Below are 23363 nucleotides of genomic sequence, written 5' to 3'. Positions count from 1 at the left end.
TCGTGGATTGTTCGCTTCACATCGAGGATTATTGTTCTAGGCGATCATCAGAAATAGCTATATATATTGTTCGAAACTGGTGAAATCTGGCGCAATATCGGCTACTTAATCGTTTTTGCGAATCTGTGGTACTACTAGCTTTTTCTTTCTTTCGCTCTGGGCCACCGTTTGCGTGGGATTTCGGACATGTCACTATATCCTTTCTCTTTAGCATTATCTTTTGGCTCGCGATCAGTTGTTTGAGGAAGGTTAATGGATCGTGCTATCGTGCGTCCCTCTCTAACCTCACGTCTCTTCTCTTTTCGAATTTCTAATTTGAGATTCCAGACATTTTTTCTGTTTCTAAACGCCTTTTCCCCCATGACAATTGTTTCTTCCTTTATTAGGTATTTCAAACCTTACGTGAGATTCATTTCAACTGTACATACAACTATGTGTAACATTCGTATAGGGGAAATGCACGTAATTAAAGTAGAGCTCGGTATTAGTCAGTTCGTAAAATTCACGGATTCGTCTTTTGTCGATATGTAGATGCGAAATGTGTAATAGAGTGGAAAAGAATCCAACAAATTATGTTTGCTCAATACGTGAAAGACGAAAAGTAGCTATCAAGGAAATAAAATAGTATCGTAAATATTCCTAACATACATATGTATTTTTTTAAAAAAGATCGTATAGACAATTAGGTATTTACTTATTTTAACCTACTTATCATATTGCCCATGTTAGAGCTTGGTTAAAATCTTGCTAATTCGTTTCTCACATAAAACATTACGATGCTCGTTTGTTTGGCAAAATTGACAATTAACGTTTGTTATGAAAACAGTTAACAGCTTTCTAAAAGAATCTATCTATCTATCTAAGAACTTTACTGATAATTGATTTTATTGCAGTATACTAATTATATTTTCTTCACCTTTAATTAATAACGATTATTACTCCAGCTCGTTTATATTGATTGGTACGTTAGATAGTTAATTGTATATTCACAATGATAAATAATTTGAATATTTACATTTTTGTTTGTTTATACTGATCCAGTCCATGATTACTTACAGAGAAATGGATAGCTCCCTTTATACCAATGTTATTTATTGATAATAATTAAGTAATTAATGCTTATTAAACTTAACGCTTCAGTCTTATTTGTTATATCTTATTTTGTTATATGAAATTGAAGTAACATTATATCAGAGTTTATTTGAAATTGATAGAAATCTTATTTAATTTTTACATGTAAAATATACTATTCTCTAACAATAAAACAAAGTACTAACATGTATAATGAAAAAGTATAAAAGATAATGCTGCACAATTGCTGCACCTGTAAAAAAGTTCTGTTTGAAATTTCTGTCATTTCGTGGTTATTCCTTGTTCACTTTGTTTATTTACAAGGAAAAAAATTCTGCGGAGTATGGTCGTAAATGCTGTTTAACGCTTCCAACGAAACTTTCTGCGTGTTCCACTGACCTCGTAACCACTGTCACTTGAAATCTCTTTCACTGCATTTTTTTGCTTTTGTGTGATGCGGAGGCACCGACCATTCAAAGACGCAACTAAAGATGCAACGCTTTCGTTACCGCATATATATATGTATGTATGTATGTGTCACGATAATCCACTCGATAACTTGTATTCGATTTCAAGAAACATACACAACATAAGCAGTTGTAACTGATATTAGCAGCATTCTTTTAGTAAACTCTTATGTTTTACATTAATATAACGAGTAGATTTCTATTTCTTTTTTTGCATTACTTATTTTTATTTAAACTGAGAACAACGCAAAAAAAAAAAAATGAAAAACTGCGATTCTAAGTTACCATACAATTTAGACAATTTTGTATAATTTAGTGGTTCTTCTATAGTATTTTACTGTGTGTGGATTTAATCGTATGGAAAAGTCATATAGATTTAATAAGTTCTTAAATACTGTTTATTAATATAACTTACTAAAATGACTAATTTGACAAACAAACATCTTTGTAATAAATAAATAAATGTATTCGTTATATTTTTATATTCATAATAAATCATAGATATAAATATTTATTTGCAATAGTAAGAAAAATAAGTAAGTCTTACAAACAGCGTGGTATAATATATAGTAATCGTGATAAAATAATGTTAAAATGGGACATTTTTTACTTCTATATTTTCCACAACTATACTTGGCGATTATAAAAAAATTAAAGTTATATAGTTATATTATATAGCATACAGGATTCTCTGAAAAACTATGAAGTATAACTCTAAAATTATTCCTTCAAGATTAAACTCATGTTTGTCAACAGTATGATAACTGAGTATACAAAATAATATGTAATTTGTAGCAATTTGTTAAGCAAAAAATCATGAACAGTATGTACTCATAGATTTTCCACGGATGCCATGCAACTCCAGCATAAATGTTTTACGTGTGTTCACTTGCTTACTTGCTCACGTTCCTACTTTTTACTGTTAAAAGATGCATCTTTAATGCCTTCGATAGCCTTAAGGTAATAGTATTATACTGTACTATTCCGTTAGGTGGATAGCATTGGATTATTGGAGCATCGTTTCGCCCGATTACTAGTTGGCAAAATACCAGTTTGCCGCGGCCGCTAGTGAACGCAGATACTGGTTCTTGCATCTTCACCTAGCAGTAGAAAAGAAAGCTGCTCGTCGCGTACACATACGAGCACGCACGGACTTCAGCGATTTCTGATTACGTTACGATTTCTGATAACGCTATGAAGTCTCATTAGCGGTATTACATGAAGTCGGCAGAAACGCACGCTAATAAAATAACTGTAATCGTGGAAAACTCAATATCGAAAATCATAAATTCCGAAACAACACAGGTTTACCTTTGATGCCATATCAGTTTTTATTGATATAATTTCAATTTATAATTTAAAGTATTTATTGTTAAATAATCGTACGAATCATTACGAACAATATCAAGTAGAGATATCAAAGTAAGAATGTTACATATACTAGTTCGCAAATTTATTGTTATGTATAAATCTAGCCGATGATAACTATTATTATCATGATATATTATTTATATAATTACATAAAGCTTCTTTAAATAAATGGATAAAAAATATATTTGTCAATCACCTTCTTTCTTTAAGTGCTAACGTTTAAAATAGCACAAAAATTTTATGTCTAAATTTGTAAACCACAATGATAATCATCAACATAATATTTATTTCGTTATAGCTTTCTTGTATATAAACAAAATAAAAGAATCACCTTAAGATCCTTTCGGTCTTTCCTTCCATTTCTTCTTTGTTTTTTCTCGCGTAAATAAATTATAATAAGCGTTGAAATGAAACATTTCGATATTGGTTGGTTTCATTTCGAAACAGGAATTTAGATGTTGAGGATAAACATAATTTAGCAAAATTTTAATTATAATTTGTAATTGTTGTTTTTAAAAAACGGAATTGCTATGATTTAAAATCATTAATTTAGGAAAGTTATTTTTAATATATGAAAAAATTAGAGATTTTCTAATGCAACAAAAATATCACAGATTAGAGGTAATAAAAATAAATATTTTCTGACTAAACTTAATTAAGTAAATCGCGCGTATGGCTTTAAAGTACAGTTCTCCTATTCCATCACTTTATTTTATTTTTAAATTCGGTGTAAATATTTCAAATAGTAATCACAAATTAATAATAATGTGGTTGCAATTGATTAATTAAAATTACATGCTTACTATCGGATTATCTTTTTTAATAGAAGATTTATGTAATACAGAAAAAATCTTTTAAAATAGTAATTACATCGCGATTAACATAGTTTTTTCTGTATCCTATACTTATACTTAAACATTCAATAATAGTAAAGGGAACGTTCTTCTTATTCTTTTAAAAATTCTAAGTTTAATTTTTTATGTTTATTATTCTTGTGAAATCAGATTCTAATTAAATTAGTAAATAAAAAAGTGATGTCTTATACAGTGATAAAATGTAGAACTTCTATAATCTTTTCGTAGTCTTGAAATTGTAAAGGAAAATAAAATAAGAAGTTTAAGAAATATAGCGTATTTGCAAACATTGTACTGTTTATTTTTTCTTCTTTTGAGTTTTTACGTAGCTCCGTACAGCATAAAATTTGATAGCAAAATAAAATAACTATTTTATGACAACATTATGTGATATTATTAATTCAGCCATTCAAAAGACAAAGTGATAAACATCGTTTTCCCAAAGATCTTCAATTTTAGTACTAGATTTTATCAGATGGGTAACGTCCAATTTTTCAGAAATTAAACGAGAAATTCTAACAGAGTTAATCAATTTGTCTCTTATATGGCTTTATTACAAAACTGTAATATACCATAAAACTATATTTTACACATATACTCTATTAAATAATTTAAGTTTTTCATCACTCGAGGAGTCTTTAACATTATATAAGAATCAGTCGTAGATAGCTTGATTTAATAACTTAATATTAAATAGCACGTCGTTGAACATAAATATTTAATACTAATAATATTCTCTTTCTAAACCTTGCAATATTATTCCGATTCCAATGTTCCATATTATGCTTCGAAATCACGAAGCCTAAATTTTACATCATATTCGTGGAAGATACTTAACCATTTTATTTTATTAATACTGTACTAAATATTTCTTCTGTTAGATTTTGTTAAACTTTTTCTCCCGATTGAAATTCTGTTTATAATCGATTCAATTGTATATAACAAATGATTATGCATTACATTCAGGCAAATTTTCTTGTGTTTGAGACATTTCTTCTTTTGCACTATGTTTTTTAATGCTTTTATTAAATGTCCAAAGTCCTCCCATGTACCATAAAACAACACAAGATAAACTTAAAATTGATGTGAAATGGAGTGCGCCTACGTAGCTCATCATTTGATCATGTACTAAACCTTAAATATTAAAACAAAAAAATTAATAATAATTCAGAAACTTATTTTTCTAGTTGCATTAATAAGTATTCTAGATGCAGTATGATACTAATATTTGTACATATGTATTCTATTCAATAAATTCTATCCATTCCATCGGTCACATACTGTATCTAGCTTTAAAAATGTGATAATATAATAAACTGTATTACACGATGTATTTTGCTTTGTATTTCACATAATTTTTAATAAAAAATGTATTAATATTTTATAATGAAAGTAATTGTGTAATGTCTCGTATAATGTATTGCAAAGATGGTGCATTTTATTTTTGATAATCATTCGATGATTATAAATATATATATATAGTTTGCGTTTCATATACAGGAGCATAGAGCTATGGAAATCTAAATATTTTCAATCACTATTGGTTACATGCAATACGCGAAAATGAGAAAGAAGGTGCACATAATATCGTTTAGTTGAAAAATATGAGTTGCCTTTTGTATTTACGAAAACATTTGTCAGACTACACATTTATATCGTATGGAAAATGTATGGGGATAATAGTTGATTGAAATTGGAAGTCAAGCATTTTGTGTAGCCGAGTTGTATAAGTATTCATATGTTACTCTTTGATATATTTATTTATATTTTTATTCGTGTGTGAAGCATTTCTGAACTTTCCATCGTACGAAGGATAGCCAATAAGGAGTGTACTCTATATATTTAAGATGTAAAAATTTAATAATCTTTTTTATATTTTTATACACACAGCAAAGCAAAAGTATTTAGCACATTGAGATTTACACACTGAAAACGCGCTAAGCGAATCGAGGTGAGGCATAAAATGTGGGTCAAAATGAGAAAATGCGAAAGAAAAGCACAAGAAGAATGAAATCAGGTGAGACAAGATTCGGTGTAAACTTATTTGCCAGTTTTATTCCGTTTATTTTCTGTCTAAAATTAAAATTAATTTCGTAAGTTTCGTTTACTTTCATTATGAATGAAGCTACAATTTGTTTATTTATCGCGTATTGCAGAAAAGAAAGATCTCTGATAATAACGAAAAGGAATAATTGAAATAGTAATAAAATAACAAAACAAGTTTCTAAAGAGCAGAGATATGCATAAAAAATTACCAGGCAATAGTAGCAATTATAATTTTTAATCAGACAAAAAAGTGAATCTGTGAAAGGTAAATTAATCAATAAAGGTAGGAATGGACAAAGTCGCTAACAGCGTATTGTACTAGTTGATGCGATTGTGAACAATAAAAAAGTATTAAAAAATAAATATAAAATAAGGAAATTGAACATAGTTCTTTACCTATTAATGGGCCTATGGCAATAGATAATATACCATTGCAAACCATTTGCATCCCATATGCAGCTGGAAGTCTGTCAAGAGATACATAGTCAGGAATTATTAGCGTTTGGAAGACAGCTTTCGTTCCTTTAGCGATTCCAATAATTAATGCAACGCCGATTACCACAATGTACGTACTGCCCCACGTTGATAATACTGAAATTAACGTTATTAGTTCTGAATTTCTTTTATAAAATGTTATTTGCTAATTGTACAATTAATAAAATTTTATTAATGTACTATTTATTTATTTGTCTTACTTATTTATGTGTCTACATGTACAGATTGGTATATGTAAATATTTTGTATATTTATACGATTATTATTTATCTATTTTAACTTATAAATTTGCCTTAAATTAATATTAATATTTGTTGTAAATTAATATCTATTCTTTGCAAATATTGAATTTTATTCGTATGTTGGCAGTCATAAATATTTTATTCTGCTTTATCTTTTTGTTATATTTATGCTGACGCAGTTTTTTACGATCAAACCTGGTAAATATGTTTTATATATAAAGTAAGAAAAAATGTATTGATGAACATACGTACGTATGTATTATAGATCGTCTGAAACTAGATTAAATAGAAAAAAGTAAAAGAAAGATAAAAAGAAGATAAAACAATATAACAGCACCAAGATAAAAAGGAAAGTTACTTACTGAAATTAGCAGACTTTTATATAAGAGCTTAACAAAATGGGCATATTAAACTGATAAGAATAAGCGATTTATTTATTGACATAGGACGAAATAAGAAAATGAATTTCATAGAATGATATCTATTGTGGGTAATGCTCATTTAACCATCATATCTAAATGAAAAATCCATTCATTGTCATTTGGTATTTTCATTATAATGTTTTACTAAAGCACTTATGAATCTATGTTTATATAATATTTGTTACTTATTATATTTTTACTCATAGAATAAGCTGACAATGTTTTGCGAAAAAAGTTAAGACACGTTCCGTATGAACTGACCAACAAGATGTAAGTTCTAATGTCATAGAGATTTATGAAATAAAATTTTTATATATAGTACAAGAAGAAACATATATAAAATATTAACATCAATGAAAACATCAATAAAATATTATCAAAATCTTATCAACAGAAAAATAAAATAATTCGTTCATAAATGCTTTGGTAAAACCAATATTCGTAACTTCTATTGGTTCTATGCAGATTATCAGAAACCTGAAATCAACCCACCCAGCAGATCGTATATTCGTTGCCATGAAGGGGTCGATTTCTCATTTTCGAATATTTTACGTTGCTTTACGTACTGGTCCTTCCAATGGTGGATCCTATTAAAGACAACACGTAAAGGTTCCTGGATGTCCAACCAGCTTTGTGCGCAAGGAGTGGAATGCAAAGACGTCCGGTAATATCTGACACAGCTTGGATAGACATTATGGTTGCGATCGAGTCCCTTTCAAGACCAGAAAGTTCGGTTAGGACGAAAGGAATCATAATGTTGAAGTTTGTTTCAGCGACTAAAGACACTCCCATACCTGTCGTAAATAAAATGCGATAATGGTGGAGAATTTATTATGCATGTATATTTTATATTCTTTATATACAAAGAGTCTCGCATAACGTGGTCAATCGACTAGATTATGTTCTTACGTGCAGAGAAGATAAATCAGCGAAGATAAACGAGCAGATTAAGATAAAATTCTGTTGCTTTTATTTTTCAAGAAAATCGATTTTGAAGATTTGTGCAATACGCGTGTACAGGATGTTTCCGAATCGGTGTAATTAAAAATATAAATGACGGAACGACAGCCTTATTTCTGATTAGATTAATGCTAAAGATTTATCGAATATGCTTACATTTGAATATGCTCCAGACTTGTGCTAGTTACGTTTACATTTATAAACATCAACAATCTTATAACTTGTTATCGTTCTCAATTCAGACTCCGAGTCTTTGTCATTCTATCGTTGTGACTGCGTAAAACAATCGATAATGAATTGTCATCTTCCTATTATAAGAACTGGACAAATATTTATAAAAAGAAAAGTAAGAAAATAGAAAGGACTGTGGAATAAGAATAAAAAATTCTTGAATAAAAATTTTTGTTCGGTCATTTATCTCTTACTATGTGTTGCAATGAGTCAGGAGAATTGCGATGATGTCTGTTAAACGTAGACATAAGTGAGATCAGGACCGAATTAAACCTTTTTGTAGTCTGAGATTATCGACTCAGTTACAACGAAGGTCCCATTCATAGAAAAATAAAAGTAAAATGATGGAGATAAAAATGAAATAAATTAAAAAAATATGAAATAAAATTTATTTTATAATAAATTATATTTAAAACTAGTTATTTATTTAAAAATTTTTGAGATGATGTATAAGTACGTACCTAAGCATACGCGTACTTGATCAATCTTCAACATTGATTTATTAAAAAATAAAGCTTTGTGCGAAAAGATACTACTCTATATTTTCGGGTCAATTTTTATATAAATTCATCCTCTTAGAGCTACGCTAATATTTTGTCCGAATTCTGTATAATCGAGAATAATATAAATTTGTAGAAAATATCAAAACTTTAAGAAAAAATTAACTTTAATGATATATAACTCTTTCACAATGTAGTAAAAGATGAAAATTTCATATCTTAAATGTTATTATACATTAAAAAATTATTAAAATATATTATTCATTGAGAGCTGAAAATATAATATTTCATATGTTTCGTATTAGAAAGATAGCTTCACGAAATATGGAAACCTACAAGAAATCTTTAAGAGGAAGAAATAATTATTTTTTTAATTTTTATGTTATCTTATTACATATTGCATAGAATGAGCTTGTAAAATAATTAATAAATGATAAAAGGCCACATTTATCAAATAATTTTTTAAGCAGTATTACCTAGGATGACGGCGACATAACGACTATCCTTCAAAAGATCAAGATCCATATGCTGTGTTATTTTTCTCAAAATCGACTTCTTCTCTCGTTTGCTATTTTCGCTATTCACATTTTCTGATAAATTCTGCTCAAAATTGCTCGTATTTTGTTCCAATCGTTCTTTCAATAATTTAGAATTAGCACCGTCGTTTTTGACATCAGTTACGTTTTCAATTTTTAATCTTTTGACTTCTTTTAGTATCCTGTTTTCATTGCTCTCTGCGGAAGATGCCGTGATGTCATTGTCCTTTGTTATACTTGTAATCTATTACAAATTAAACTTGACCGTGAACGTTAATCATTGTTATCTCTATGTAATAAGAAGACAGTGAACAATAAAGGATGTATTATGGCTATATTTAAGCAAGCAGATGTTTATGCAATTATTATACGAAAAGTAGTAAAGTACTGATTATAATATGTATTTATTGTGTGCAATAAATATTTGTATAAATTACATTTTTATAATTATGTATATAAAAATAGAACTTGCATAAACATTCATAGTTTAATAATTACTAGCAATCATAATCAATGAATTATATTTGATAATCATGAATAATAAAATATTCTCGTAAACTCGATCAGAATCAGAAAGTTTCATTTTAAATATATTATGCATATAAAAATGTTTGCAGAAAGATATATACTTAAACAAAAACCAACCCTGTTTCTCTGCCTATATGCCTACTATTAAATAGATTTTGTTAGAAATAAGAATTCTAGATTTCAATTATACATAAAGATAACATCTTACACAGCTAGATTAAAATACTATTCTGTACCTATTCTCCAGTACTTTCGTAAAATATTTTTTATAGAATATACATACATACCTATAGTCAGTATCTTGTTACTTGTCTATCAATATATTATTGTTATGTACTACTTAACTTATTAGTTTGTAAAAACATGTGTACATGATTATTATTTACACAACTGTTGGACGTACGAAATTAGTGCATAAAGTTATGAATACTATTTGTAACTTTACAAATAATTCATGTTTATTCGTCTGACTGCGGAGATTAGGTTTTTAATTTATTGTATTAAAATTGCTATGAACGCACTATTGCTGTTTGATAATGTAATTGTATAAAGAAGTAGAAAAGACTTATGCAAAACGTATATAGAAACGTATATGTATATGTTAACAAAATGATAATTCAATGATGTATCATTTATTTAATTTTATTTCCTATTTGTTTTGTACCTATATTTACTGTCTTTTTTGTGGTCCTTTTAGAAAAAAATATTCAGTGTACATATATAATAATATAAAGTCCCAATAAAATCAAATGAAATTTTGTATCAACTAAATAATGATAGTGCATACACAATACTAATATAATAAAGTAGATAAGCATGATCGATAAAAAGAAGGAAACATTTTGAGATAATCATTTTCAGACGTAATATTTGCATGCCAGAAGTCATTCCTAAATTTATATGCAAAGTTCATATCAAGCGTTTTATTAATGTTTTTGAATAATCTAATTCAACTATATATTAAGCTACCTTTTGTCAACGAAGTAAACTAAAAAATAAGTTTAAAGGAAGTGAATAGTCGATATAAATTTCAATTAATTGTGAAAGGCGAATTACTATAATTGCTAAGAAATTAAGATCTAGTTTCAAGTACTAAATACATCGTTCAATGTCCTCTTAACACATACACATTATTCTTCTAATACGCTTATTAAACTCACTTCTTTTTCCTTAAATGGTTTCAATAGCGCTGCCCCGATCAATGAATGCATCGCTATACCTGCGATAATCAAAAGAGTCCCAGTGGTAGCATAATTTTCCAATAATTTTGCTATTAGAAGTGGCATCAAAATAGGTCCAAGGCCAGTTAAAGTTACTGACAATCCCATAGCTACATTTCGTTTTTTCCGAAAATAAGTGTTCATCGCGAGATTCGTGGCTGGAAAAATTATACCATGACCGATACCTATAAATTACAATTTAATATCAATATCTATGTTTCTCGGCAGAACCTTTTAGCTTAATAAAATAACGTTTAACATCTACAAAAATGTTAATCTTTTCACATTCGATATTGCGTATAAGCAACATTGTATTTTAACTAAACTCAAACTAAAAAGATAGATATATTCGTATATACTTTTTTCGATTAAACTAATCTCAAATTTTACTACAAATGTATCTTCTTTAAAAAACTATCCCAAAGTGTTTTTCTATCAGTCATCATTAATTTCTCTCACAAGCTAATGGAAAGACTAATGATTTTTTGTTTCAAAGATCTAATTTAGTTATGTTAGAGAGATGATTATGTTAGAGTCCATTGCAACAGTGTTTCAACTTAAATACTCTTCAAGATGTATTTATTGTGTAGATATTTCTTATCTATTACTACTATCTCTGACTACTTATTATCTAACAAATTCACCATCATATTGATTTTCACAGAATTTTGATATTAATTATGTACATAGTTTCTATTCTTTGCAAACATATAATACGAAAGAAATATGTTATTTTAATCTACTTGCATTTTCATTTCTCACATATAACGTCATAGATATAAAGTCAAGTACACCACGAGAATAATGTGCTGTTTTATTAGGATTAAAAAAAAAGCAAACATCCGGTAGAGATTACTCACCGACGATAATACAATAAGTGATAATAATGGCGGGAAGAGAGACTGCGAATGCAGTCGCACAGATTCCAATGGCAACGATAAGACCACCAAGAAAGGCAACTTTTCGAAACGTGAATTTCTTCATCATTAGACCGCTTATCAGACCTAGACTGCTTGTAATGGTACCATTCAAATGAACAATTAACGATGTCTGTGTTGCGGTTATATTGAGTGAAAAAAAACGTTCCCTAAAGATTAGCCCGAAGCTTTGCTGTATTGGAAGTACCGCCAGCTATAACATATTCATTTTTACCGAGTAGTTAGAAATGTATCCGTGCTCCCACATACATATGTAGTAAAATAAAATCGTTTCAAGCCATTTAAAATTATTTTACAATATAACAGTATAATCTTTACATTAAATGCAAAAATCTGTTAATTTAGCAGGTTTTTATAACAATTGTTGCACGTGTTTGATAAATATGGACTAGATTCGGTTTTACCAATATCTCAGTTTAATAAATGTTCAAGCTTGATACTTAGATATTATCTAACAATCTAATGTGTGTATATAATTTATTTAATATCAAATTAAATATTGATAAATACATTTATATTCTCTTGCATTAATAATATGATTTAGTGTACAGTAAAAAGGAAAGGAGAATAAGCTGAGTTGTACAGTACAGACAATAAATTGATTAATTGAATAATTGCATAATTTGAGATTTCAAGTGTAAAAACAGTATATCCTTTTTCTTATTTACTGTCCTTGAATAGTTTATCCACCTCACATGTCATAAATTTATTTTAGTAATGTTATATTTTAGCTGAGCTCATATTTGAGCTTGTAACAGAATATGTTATTTGGAGTGTTTATGAAAAATATAGTTGAACATAGTTCAAAGTAAACATAAATTTTTCTACATATAACTATATTGTTTACAATTTATTAAATATTATTTTAATTTAATTAAATTTTATTTAATTATAAAAGCTATTTCATTTATTTAAGAAATATCACCGTAAATCATGAATTTTTCATAGATGTATCAATATTTTATGTGTTACAATTTTTGGGGGGAAATAATCATAAATAATTTATGAATCTACTTCACAGAATATTTATACAATATATTTTATGCTGTATTTTTACTTTATATCATATAGATATTTCTATACAATACAATATGTACAATACTTCCATACTAATCCTCGCTATTGATATCTACTATATAAATAAACATAAAAGAAAGGAAGTGACAAAACAATTGCTTTTAATATAATCTTTCAAGTCCGTTAAGTTTGTTTACCATACAAGGTCTTAGTTTTCGGCTTATGCGGAAAAATATTCTGCTGCCCAGCCTTAGTCTTCAAATTCAGTTCTGGATTGAGTTAGTATTATAATACAAATCGGCTATTTGACAACACGACGGGGCGGCCAAGCGCAGTAAATTCCCTTATTGGCATTTATATAAACAACGCTGGCTGATCGCTTCATGGCGCTCTACAACACCGGGTTAACCACTACTATATTAACTTATTAACTCAATCTAGTTTGAAAACTAGAGCCAAGGTCGAAAATTACGGTCGACCACCAGTTATATGTATAAAAAAAAGGTGTTCAAAATATCGAGCTTTGTAACATACATGAAAAATAATTGATCTTTGACAAAATGGTAATATTTTTTAAATTTCCAACGGTTTCAGGTAAAACTACTAGTGTCGTTACACTTCCAATTGATGCTTTAATGAATCTGACATCCTTTTTATAACGATCATCATTTTGCATAGAATGAAATGTAGCCGTAAATGTAGATACGTTGGTAGTGTATAATTTCAAAATCAATAATATTATTACATAAAATGAACCATAATATTGTTTCATTGCGGTTTTATATTTTGATAATTAAACAAAAGCACATGCGTGTGGAATATGTCTCATAGTAAGTACATATGTATGTATCTTGTAAGTCAATTCAGAGCACGCGATGTCTCTATGCCTATAGCTCGTATAAGAGACTGGAAAACAGAAAACTCACTGGGGAAACTCACATTAATGATTGTCACGCCGATGACGATTATCCACGCCCAACCTCTATCAGCTTTACCACGTGACATTTTATCGATCATCATCGAGATACTGCTTCCACTTTCACGTTACGATTCCTATAGGAATGACAAGCGTACGGCGTCGATCCTTTGTTTCTTTCGTGCCTTGGAGTCGATCGCAGACTGCAAACTTAACGTGTCGACCAAATACAAGACGGATTGGGTAAATGATAAGATACGCGCTAGCTTGGATAAGTACTAGACGTTTACGTCTACGCAGAGACATGTGTATATACCAACTGTTTACAGTTCCATAACTTCCATAACCACAGAGAAATCGAACCGTACTGCTGTTTGAACAGTCAGTGATGCTCGCTTTTATATTCGTAATTACGTGTTCATTATTTGTAATTAAAAATGTTTTTAGAAGAGTCGGTCTGCGTCTCTTTAATCGATATCTTAATTGTTCAAATCGGTAAAATATATAAATTGTTTCTAGATATAATTGTGAAATTAAGTTTCAATAACAAGGCAGTTACAAATTTAATTAATCCTATTATTATTTTACTTTACTTATTGGAGAAACCTTTCTGTTATTTTGTTAGAGCAAAAGATGGGTTTCTCTAGTAAGGAATTTATTTGATGAAAGCAGATATAAATACAATTAAATGTATGCACTTATAAAATCCACATACAATTAGCGTAAAAAGTATTCGTACAGTAATTTATTTCAAAAACAAATATTGTACAATATCGTTAGGAAAATTTGAATAAATAAAGGATATTTACATATTCTTACGAACCTGCAGAATAATTTTCATGAAAGAAAAGATGGAATATTTATATTCTTTGTCAAAATATTAACAAATATTTAAAAAATGGTAGAAATATATGCGTAATAAATGAGTCTTATTAGTTTTTCCCATTAAACCGTAACTGTAGGAATACTTATTCCTCATATATTTTTGCCATTTTTTTAGATATTTGTTAATATTTTCACATGGGATATAGATATCCCGTCTTTTCTTTCATGAAAATTATTCTGCGGATCCTTCATTTATTAAAATTTTCTTAACGAACGATATCTTTTGTTGAATCTCATTGTTGTACGAATATTTTTTACCGTGATTGTACGTATCTTAATCTTTTACATAATTTAAAATAATTTACTTTATCTCTCATGTAACTTACTTTTCGTATTTATGACTCTAAAAAAGAAAAACACAGCATACAAGGACAAAATTTATATTATTTCAAACGATGAATAAAGTATGTATATTCGTACAAAATGATACACATTAATTCGCAAAAGTAATGACCATTTCTGGATCGGTCCCGTTTCGATCTTTTAAAATTTACTAAATGAAAAATGTATAGACACTTTTCCGGATTAATCTGATTTTATTAAAAATGTAATCAAAGTAGAGATCAAATATAATAACAATAAGTATCTTAAATACTTTACATATCATACATAATCTGTGATCTGTGATGAGGCTCGGATTAGTGTGTGTTCCCCTACACTATATGATATTAAATATTATTGAAAAAAATATATCTTTTTTAATATTGTATATTTTTGTAATCAAGAAAATAATCAAACACTGCCTATAAATTATTATAATGTCCAACCTATGTTATTTTCTTATAATGCGTACTTTATATACCGAGCACTAATTTAAGCACTATATTTAAATTAATGTTTTAAATGTATTTCTTTTGTTTTATGTAATTTATATTTACTTAAATACGTTACAGGATTGGATAACCAAAAATTATTTATAATAACAAACAAATATTTTTGCTGCTTTTCATGCTTACTAAGATTCATTTTGATAAAGTTTTATCTGTCTAAATAATTGTTAATTTCGAATATAATGTATAATTGTAAAGCGTAAAACGAGAAAATCAAATTATTCTTCTTTTTTTTTCAAAGAACGATATTAAACGATGTATCTGTTAGAGGAACAGTATTTTATATACTTTATCTTTTACTTGTCTTAAAGTTCGGCTCCAACGTTTTGTTTGATATTCATAAAATATTGTTTTCTTGATTACAGATAGCATACTTCGTATGACATTATAAAACCTAAGGTCTACAAATTATAGAAGATAACAGAATAACGGAAAAGTTTGTGAGAAGTTATATTTATATTTTAGGACACCTCAAATGTATGGTTCTTCTTAACATTATCTATAATCCAACGCTCAAAGTAGAAAGTGATTAGTTTATTAAACATATTTCTATATACGAGTTAATATGATTATTCGTATATGATAATATTGTTAATACGTATTTAACTGATCTTTATGAGATATGAAATAGTTTAACACTTTTTGCACAACTTATATTAGATACCAAAAAATATTGCCTCTTAAGAAAATTATCAAGGGGGATTGAGAGTATACATGTATATTTTTATACTAGTAATGATGATACGATAGAATAGTACTTGATAATTGATAAGTGCAGTAAGAAATCTTTACTATTATCTTAATTGTTGTATGACTTTTTAATATCAAAAAAAGAGAATGTAAAGACGAGTAAAAAGATGTAAGAAAACATACTAGGAAGTTATATTGTACTAAAAAGATTATTAATACACTCTTAAAGTATTTGCATTGATATAAGCATATTTCGCATTAGCAGTACTATAATATTTTGTACAAATAAAATTTATGAGTCTATAATAGTATAATCACAAAATATAATTGGAAAAAATTCTGATGAACATTACTACTTGAACCTGGTTATATGAATTATTTAACTTCGTATTTTAAAAAATTAACTTTTAATTTACTATTAATTTTAAAATAGAACATTATGATCCAATAAATATCTTTTGTTTCTTAAATAAATTCAGAATCTCTAAAATAGATAGATAAGATAGATATTAGACAGTTATACATATATTAGTTGATAGGTATTTATGCATGGAGTGAAAAAATCTGAAACACAAGCTTTTAAACGCGATAAGATGATATTAATGACAAGTGCTTCAATTACAAAGAATAAAATTCTTCATCATGTATCCTACTTTAGCCTATTGTTTAATAATGGTTTGATGGCCCCGTTACTACTAGTTTGTCCAACTAGGTAAGCATTTGTCCCAAGTGAAAATGGCCACTTGATAATACTTTTCCTTAGCTTCAAGTGTTCAATTGGATTGAATTGAATTATGCGTTTTATTCTTTAGCAAGATATTTAATAAATGTTGATTTAGGAACGGCCTTTTAATTCAAAACGTACGATTTGTAATACGTAATTGCATTATTGCTAAGAATTGAGTTCAAGATTTAATTATTTTAAGGGAACGTTTGAAATATTTTTTAAATTTTGTTTATATTAGTAATCTATGATATAACAGATATTAAAAATAATTAATTCTTAACAAACATTATGAATTATTTCATAATAAGTAACAATAAAAAGTACAATTTATATTCGGATTACTGAAAAGTAATTAATAATTAAATTATTGCAAAGAAAATGAAATTCAAGTGTATATCATTTTTATGGAAATTATTGGCAAGATGAAATAACAAGATGTATACTAATTTTTAAATTATTTAAACATTTTGTTTATAGAAATTCGATGACATTACGATGTATGAAATTTTATTATTAATAGATAAAAGATTCTGGTTATATAGAAAGGAAGTTATGGACATGTCAGTTGTAAAAGGACATACAGGACCTCCTAACTCGCTGATTATTGATATTTTTGTTTTATATTTTATTATTGATATTAATATTTTTCTTACATTTAGATGTGTCCGATTCTCTTAATAATTTGTGACATTATTCTTTTAAATAATGACTAATAATAATTATAATAAAATAATAAAATAAATAAACAATGATAAATGAAATTTAAAAAGTAAAGATTATTTAGCTAAGAAGATAAACCAAGATAAATTAATTATTTATAATCAAAAGTGTAACAATGTATAGCAATAATATATATTTCATATATAAAATTATTACAGTTTTTGTGATTTATTAATTTGTTAATAAGTAAAATGTTTGACTCAGTGTAGTTTTGAAACAAATGTAAAATAAATTAGTAAATTCGTAATCCTTATTTTACTTCGTGTATATACATACAATACAATAATAAAATAATATACAAACACAACAACAATACACAAAAAGATGTCTGAAATTGAATAAACTAATTTTAGCTACGAATATACAAAACAATTTTCGATTTTCGGAAAACAGGAATAATCGAAATTATCATCACTTACTTTGCTGTGAACGCATAGAAGTGTTCTTAACGGTACAGTACAAGTGACGCAGTAACAATACAATACAAAAATGAAAGGGAAGAGAAACAAATTTTGTATATGCACAACATTTGAGCATACATGAATTTATGAAAAAACTGGGTTGTGACTCACTATTTATAGAAAAACATAACAAAATTTATGACAGAAAACGGAAATCAGAGAAAATGAAAAGGAGAATAGACTTACAATTTCTTTGAAATAAAACGTAGTTTCTCATTTCTCGTTGCATTGCTTGAATTATGACGATACATCAAGCGATTACATTGTAATTCGCACTTAGATTATTATCACTGTTAAAAACGTGTTTCATGAACGTAACTACCAACTACGATAACTGAAACTACAACGAATACAATTTCCTATTGGAAATTACCGTATTTCCTGGTCGAACGCATTCTTGGAAACTTTTCACTGGTAGCTGCTGCGTCGCGTCCTGGCTCGAGTGAGGCACAAAAATAAGCAACATATACTCCGAACTGAGCTGCGGACTATTTGTTACTGGCTCGATGAAGGGAAGTCAACCGATAAAAACCGGCTTCGTGACTCGACTCTAAGCCGAGTCTGGTCTTTGACTTGTGGCTTCATTTACGTGCATCATTATGCCAGCTTCAGACGAGTGGCTTGCGGCAAATTGCCGCAACAATGGCTAGCTGGAAGAACGGAGAAATACATATGTATGTGTCTTTTTTTTGTGAGACGGAAGAATTTTATATCTCCGTTCCTCCAACGCTGTCGATTTGCCACAAACAGCTTGAAGCTGGCGGTTCTACGTGCTTTACCGCACGAATAATCAAAGTATAAACGCGAAATGATATTCGGAATAATTAGCAAGTAATTTTTTCCATTGTCACGCATGTTGTAAATGCTTAATTAAGACTTAGAAGAAAATATAAGTTCCAAAACAGTGATTATCGTTAATCATATTATTACGCAATAAAATTATTACGTTAGTTGAGATAGGGTGTAGTGTGTAGAAATATATTATCCATAATATGATAAATTGTAATACGATTATATCATATTATTTATTACATCATTGTATGTTTGCAACTGTTATAAAGTTGAAGTCGAGATTACAGTTATCCAATTTATGCAATTCTCTATACAATCTCTCTTAAAAAGTAATTAAGCTTATTTATGCAGTCTATTTTAATTTTGAAATATATAATTTCTTTATTATTAACTTAAGATACTGTGTTCACGAGAAATTAGGAACAAAACTAATAAGGGAAATATGGAACGATCAAAGTGGGAGTTAGAGAGACGGAACGTGAGGAGAGAATGGGGTATGCATGCAGGTTTGAGAATGTAACAGAATCTAGAATGTGAATGCAGAGATAGGTGTAAGGGGAAAAGGTGGGAGAAAATTATGAGTTCGAAATATAATCCATAATATAGATCGGTGAAAGCAGAGGTGGAGTCAGCATATATTCCCAAATTGAAACAAGAAAGCAAATTTTCCTGACTCTTAAATCATATAAAAATAGCAACATTCAGGTGGAAAAATAAGTAACACAAAAATAGAAAAATGTCGAACTGTTACATAACTTACTTGAACATCAATCGTACAGCTTGATTCTGAAATTCCCCCTAATTTCCCTAATTACAAATGGTCCACTATCATCTCTCGACGGTAGTGAAACCATGCGACGATTGTTTTACTTGATAAAGCAGAGGAATCTCTTGATGACTTCATCTAAAGGCAACCGCGCGTTCTTGGAAACTGAATCAACTGTAGCCGGAATTACACTTAATTTGACCAATATTGCGATAAAAACGTCCAATTCCGCCTTCGTTTTCTGATCGATTATACAATTTCATCGGTTTTCTATGAACCGATCAATTTTTTCTTGTGCGCAAAAGGCCATATCCGTTTATACAAATAATAGTCGCTCCCTTTGAAGTTGCAAATTACACAAATTTCACTTTACATATCCCGTATTATATAAACACATACAACAACAACAAAAATAGCAGAAGGAGAACAAGCTAAACACATGTAGACACTCCGAACGCATTGCATAAACTGAAAGAAGCTGTTACCTGCATTCTGCAAGACAACTGAATCATATTAGGCCAACAAGCCAAACATCTGCAATACACATGCAAATACATAGAAACATTTGACTTATCCTATATGGCCACCAGCCACGTGCACTTGTACATGCTAGCAACTCTACTCAAAATCAGAAGCATCAAAGTAATGTGTAAAACGTGCTAAAAACGCTCAGCTTTACATACGTGTAATTTTTGAACCGCTGGATTCCTAAAGTTAAGACTTACATTTTAGGATTCTACATGTCTAAAACTCTTAAATGACAAACAGAAAAAGCAACAATTTTATATCTGACAAGCCAACGCTTAGCCTTGATATTATTTACGTTAATATTAAAACAGATAAATAGAAATATTTTAGAAGAGCAAAGACGAATACATTATACATGTTTGTTATGTGCCAGAAAATATTTTCGGAATGTACGTATTCATAAATATGTTGTTGATATAAATTTTTAGTGAATAATTTCTAATAGCAGATTACAAAATAGTTTGAGCTTTATTGCAGTAAGATTTTTCAAAGTTCTTATATACAAATGTATTGAATAAATGTGTCCCCGGAAATATTTACAAATTTAAGAGATTAAAACGTTTTAATTGTAATAAGAAATACTCTTCCTCAGACTTTTTCAATTAAATAGAGTTTTGAATTGTCATTTAAGAACTTTATATTTAAATATGAATTTTTATTTTCATTTTAAATGAAAAGAAATATTATTTTCTATAATTCTGTATGTATTTGTACTTAAGTATATACATATATTATTATATTGTATGCATTGTATGTATTTTTAAATCTACGAAGAATGTTATTTTATTTATGTAAACAATATTGATATTTTATAGAAATAAATTTTGTTCTGGGTGTGTTTTATATTTATTTTCTTTATTAGGAAGTTTATATAATTTTAACTACAATAACAATTTAAATTCGACATACTGTTTTTGTCTATAGAGGTAGGAAGATATGTATAGATACAATACATCGACTAGCAGTTAATTTTCGTCATAATATTATAATAGATTGCGACAATTTTTCTTAATTCTTTCACTTTAAATTCTCATCAAAAGTGCTCCAAAACTAGGTGCATGAAAGATCCCTACGATATACAAAATGTCAGGTACATCTCATTATGAGAATAATAACATGAAATTTATGATTAACATCATAGCATTTATATAAACACTATTAATTGTGTTCGTTATACTTTAATATATTTAATTTGAAATTAGTTGTAAATACAAAGATCACATCAGTTTTCGACTTTCATTGCACTTCCTTTCGACGTGTTTGGCTATTTCGAATAAAGAAATATCTAATCTTTAAATTCACTATGATAAGTTACAATATTTACACGTGTTTTGGTATTTACTAATATATAAATAGTTAGTAATATACATATACAGATATTTTTTTTTAATAAGATTCCAATAAACGAATTAAATAAAGTTTAAAAATTTAAATTCGATTGTCATATTGTAAGTAACATAAATTATACATTATATTAGAAAATTTCATATAAAACAAATGACAAAAATTAATGAATAGCCTACCTCACTTAACATGATCATCTGAAATATACCTATTATTTTAAGTGATACGAAAATTAGTTTTATGAGATCATGTTGAGGTTCACAAAATATATAAATAATTAGATCAGTTTCAAAATTTTACTAATGTAGATAAATTTAGCAACAACATAGTTTTCAGCCGACCATGCTAAGTGGAGTATCCTGTATAATACAGCAAAACTAAATTTAAGGATATCAACATTTAAAATATCACAAAGATAAACTAGTTTGCATGTTATGTAACAATGGATACACGCGTAGAAGTTGCAATACTGACAGGTTCCTAAAAGACACAAACCTTCTTCAACTAATCTGTAGAGGAGAGTCGTGCAGTATCGACCGGCATACAGCGATCAAAATTAGTATTGACCTTTTTTACCAGATATTAGCACTTTTATTTGAATAAACAAATGAATATAATAATTCCATGTAATGTATAAATATACATTATGATTTAAAACGTTTCCACGTGTTTGTCATCCTGTACCAACGAATCAGCCATAGACCAATACGTTCCAAATTTTATCTATCTGTAAGTTCAATTTGTTAGCAACTGAAATTAAATTAAAAGGTATTCATTTAATCTTTCTTGTACGTTCTCCCGCAGAAAAATGTCCGATATTTCAAAGTAGAGAAAAGGAAAATATACAAAAAAGAATATGAATGATGCTTTGAAGCGTCAAAAATAAAATGATCCAGAAACAGGACGCTGAGGCTTTCAATGTTTCAAAAAGCAACGAATGTGAAGGCTGGGCACATGTCGAATGCACAGTCCAAAAAAATATTGATTATTTTACTTTTTATATATGTAAAGATAATATTTGAATGAAAATATGTATTCTAACATATAAATGTTTTCTTTTAATATTATTAATCATTTAGACCGAAAAATCTACTGATTAAATAATTGTTCGGTACTGGACGACAATTTTTCGTTTTTTACAAATCATAACATTTTTACTCTTGCAAATTATTTATTTGTATTATTGAATTTCATAAAATTAATTTTTCTTTCCCTTCGTTAAATACCACTTGTATCATAAACTCATTTGAAAAATGTTGTTTTTTACCGACTTTAGCCCAAGATGTAACAAAAAGAACTTAAAACGATCGGTATTACGCCACTCACCCCTAATTGGCATCTATTATACATAAATGTTCGTTATAACAATGTAAATATTGTACATATCTACGATAATCTAAGGACGTACGAACTTAATATAGTATAATGCAAGCCTATATAATGCATCTATGTAGGTACTATGGTACTAATGATATTATGGTACACTAATAATAATAATAACATTTACAAGTGAATGCGATCTTAAAGAAAAAGAAAAAAGAAGATAAAAATAAAAAAGAAGGAGTTACGTTTATTAAAAATAGCTTCTTATTAAAAAAATAATATTGCATTAGATCGAAACTATGTGATGTATATTAGTGATTATATAACGTAAATGAAAAATTCATCTATCTCCACTAAAACATTATCTAGTATTTAATGTTTACTTTTGTAAAATTACTTACAAAAGTATTTCAAGGCTTGCAATCTAAACTGCTAAAAGTAAACAAAATATAAGAGACGGAATTATTGAATACAATATTCATG

General features: G+C 28.1%; 1 protein-coding gene across 3 annotated transcripts; it reads right to left on the bottom strand.

Annotated features, from left to right (window-relative positions):
• Positions 1–4035: 4035 nt before the first annotated feature.
• Positions 4036–18738, bottom strand: LOC117239596 (monocarboxylate transporter 9-like). 3 transcript variants are annotated; one of them, XM_033505308.1, is made up of 8 exons: positions 18501–18738; positions 13838–14024; positions 11804–12074; positions 10884–11128; positions 9136–9439; positions 7535–7762; positions 6206–6400; positions 4036–4897 (listed from the first exon to the last, which is right to left on the bottom strand). In XM_033505308.1, the coding sequence occupies exons 2-8, from the start codon at positions 13916–13918 to the stop codon at positions 4713–4715; spliced, it is 1509 nt and encodes a 502-aa protein (XP_033361199.1). In that variant the 5' UTR covers positions 13919–14024; positions 18501–18738; the 3' UTR covers positions 4036–4712. The 3 variants fall into 3 exon arrangements, with proteins under 3 accessions (XP_033361199.1, XP_033361197.1, XP_033361198.1); XM_033505306.1 differs by lacking the exon at positions 18501–18738 and adding an exon at positions 18314–18448; XM_033505307.1 differs by lacking the exon at positions 18501–18738 and adding an exon at positions 18314–18445 and having other exon boundaries at positions 13838–14017.
• Positions 18739–23363: the final 4625 nt, after the last annotated feature.

The sequence above is a fragment of the Bombus vosnesenskii genome, unplaced genomic scaffold, assembly GCF_011952255.1.
Source record: "Bombus vosnesenskii isolate JDL3184/JDL3185 unplaced genomic scaffold, Bvos_JDL3184-5_v1.1 scf7180000014105, whole genome shotgun sequence".
Taxonomy (NCBI): domain Eukaryota; kingdom Metazoa; phylum Arthropoda; class Insecta; order Hymenoptera; family Apidae; genus Bombus; species Bombus vosnesenskii.
This window is presented reverse-complemented; position numbering and strand designations above follow the sequence as displayed.

Coding starts and splice junctions, on each gene's coding strand:
- LOC117239596 (XM_033505308.1), bottom strand. CDS start 13,918: ATGATGATCGATAAAATGTCACGTGGTAAAGCTGATAGAGGTTGGGCG. Junction 11,129..11,803: donor CACTTATTGTATTATCGTCG/GTGAGTAATCTC, acceptor TGTAATTTATAG/GTATCGGTCATGGTATAATT. Junction 9,440..10,883: donor AACCATTTAAGGAAAAAGAA/GTGAGTTTAATA, acceptor AATTTGTAATAG/ATTACAAGTATAACAAAGGA.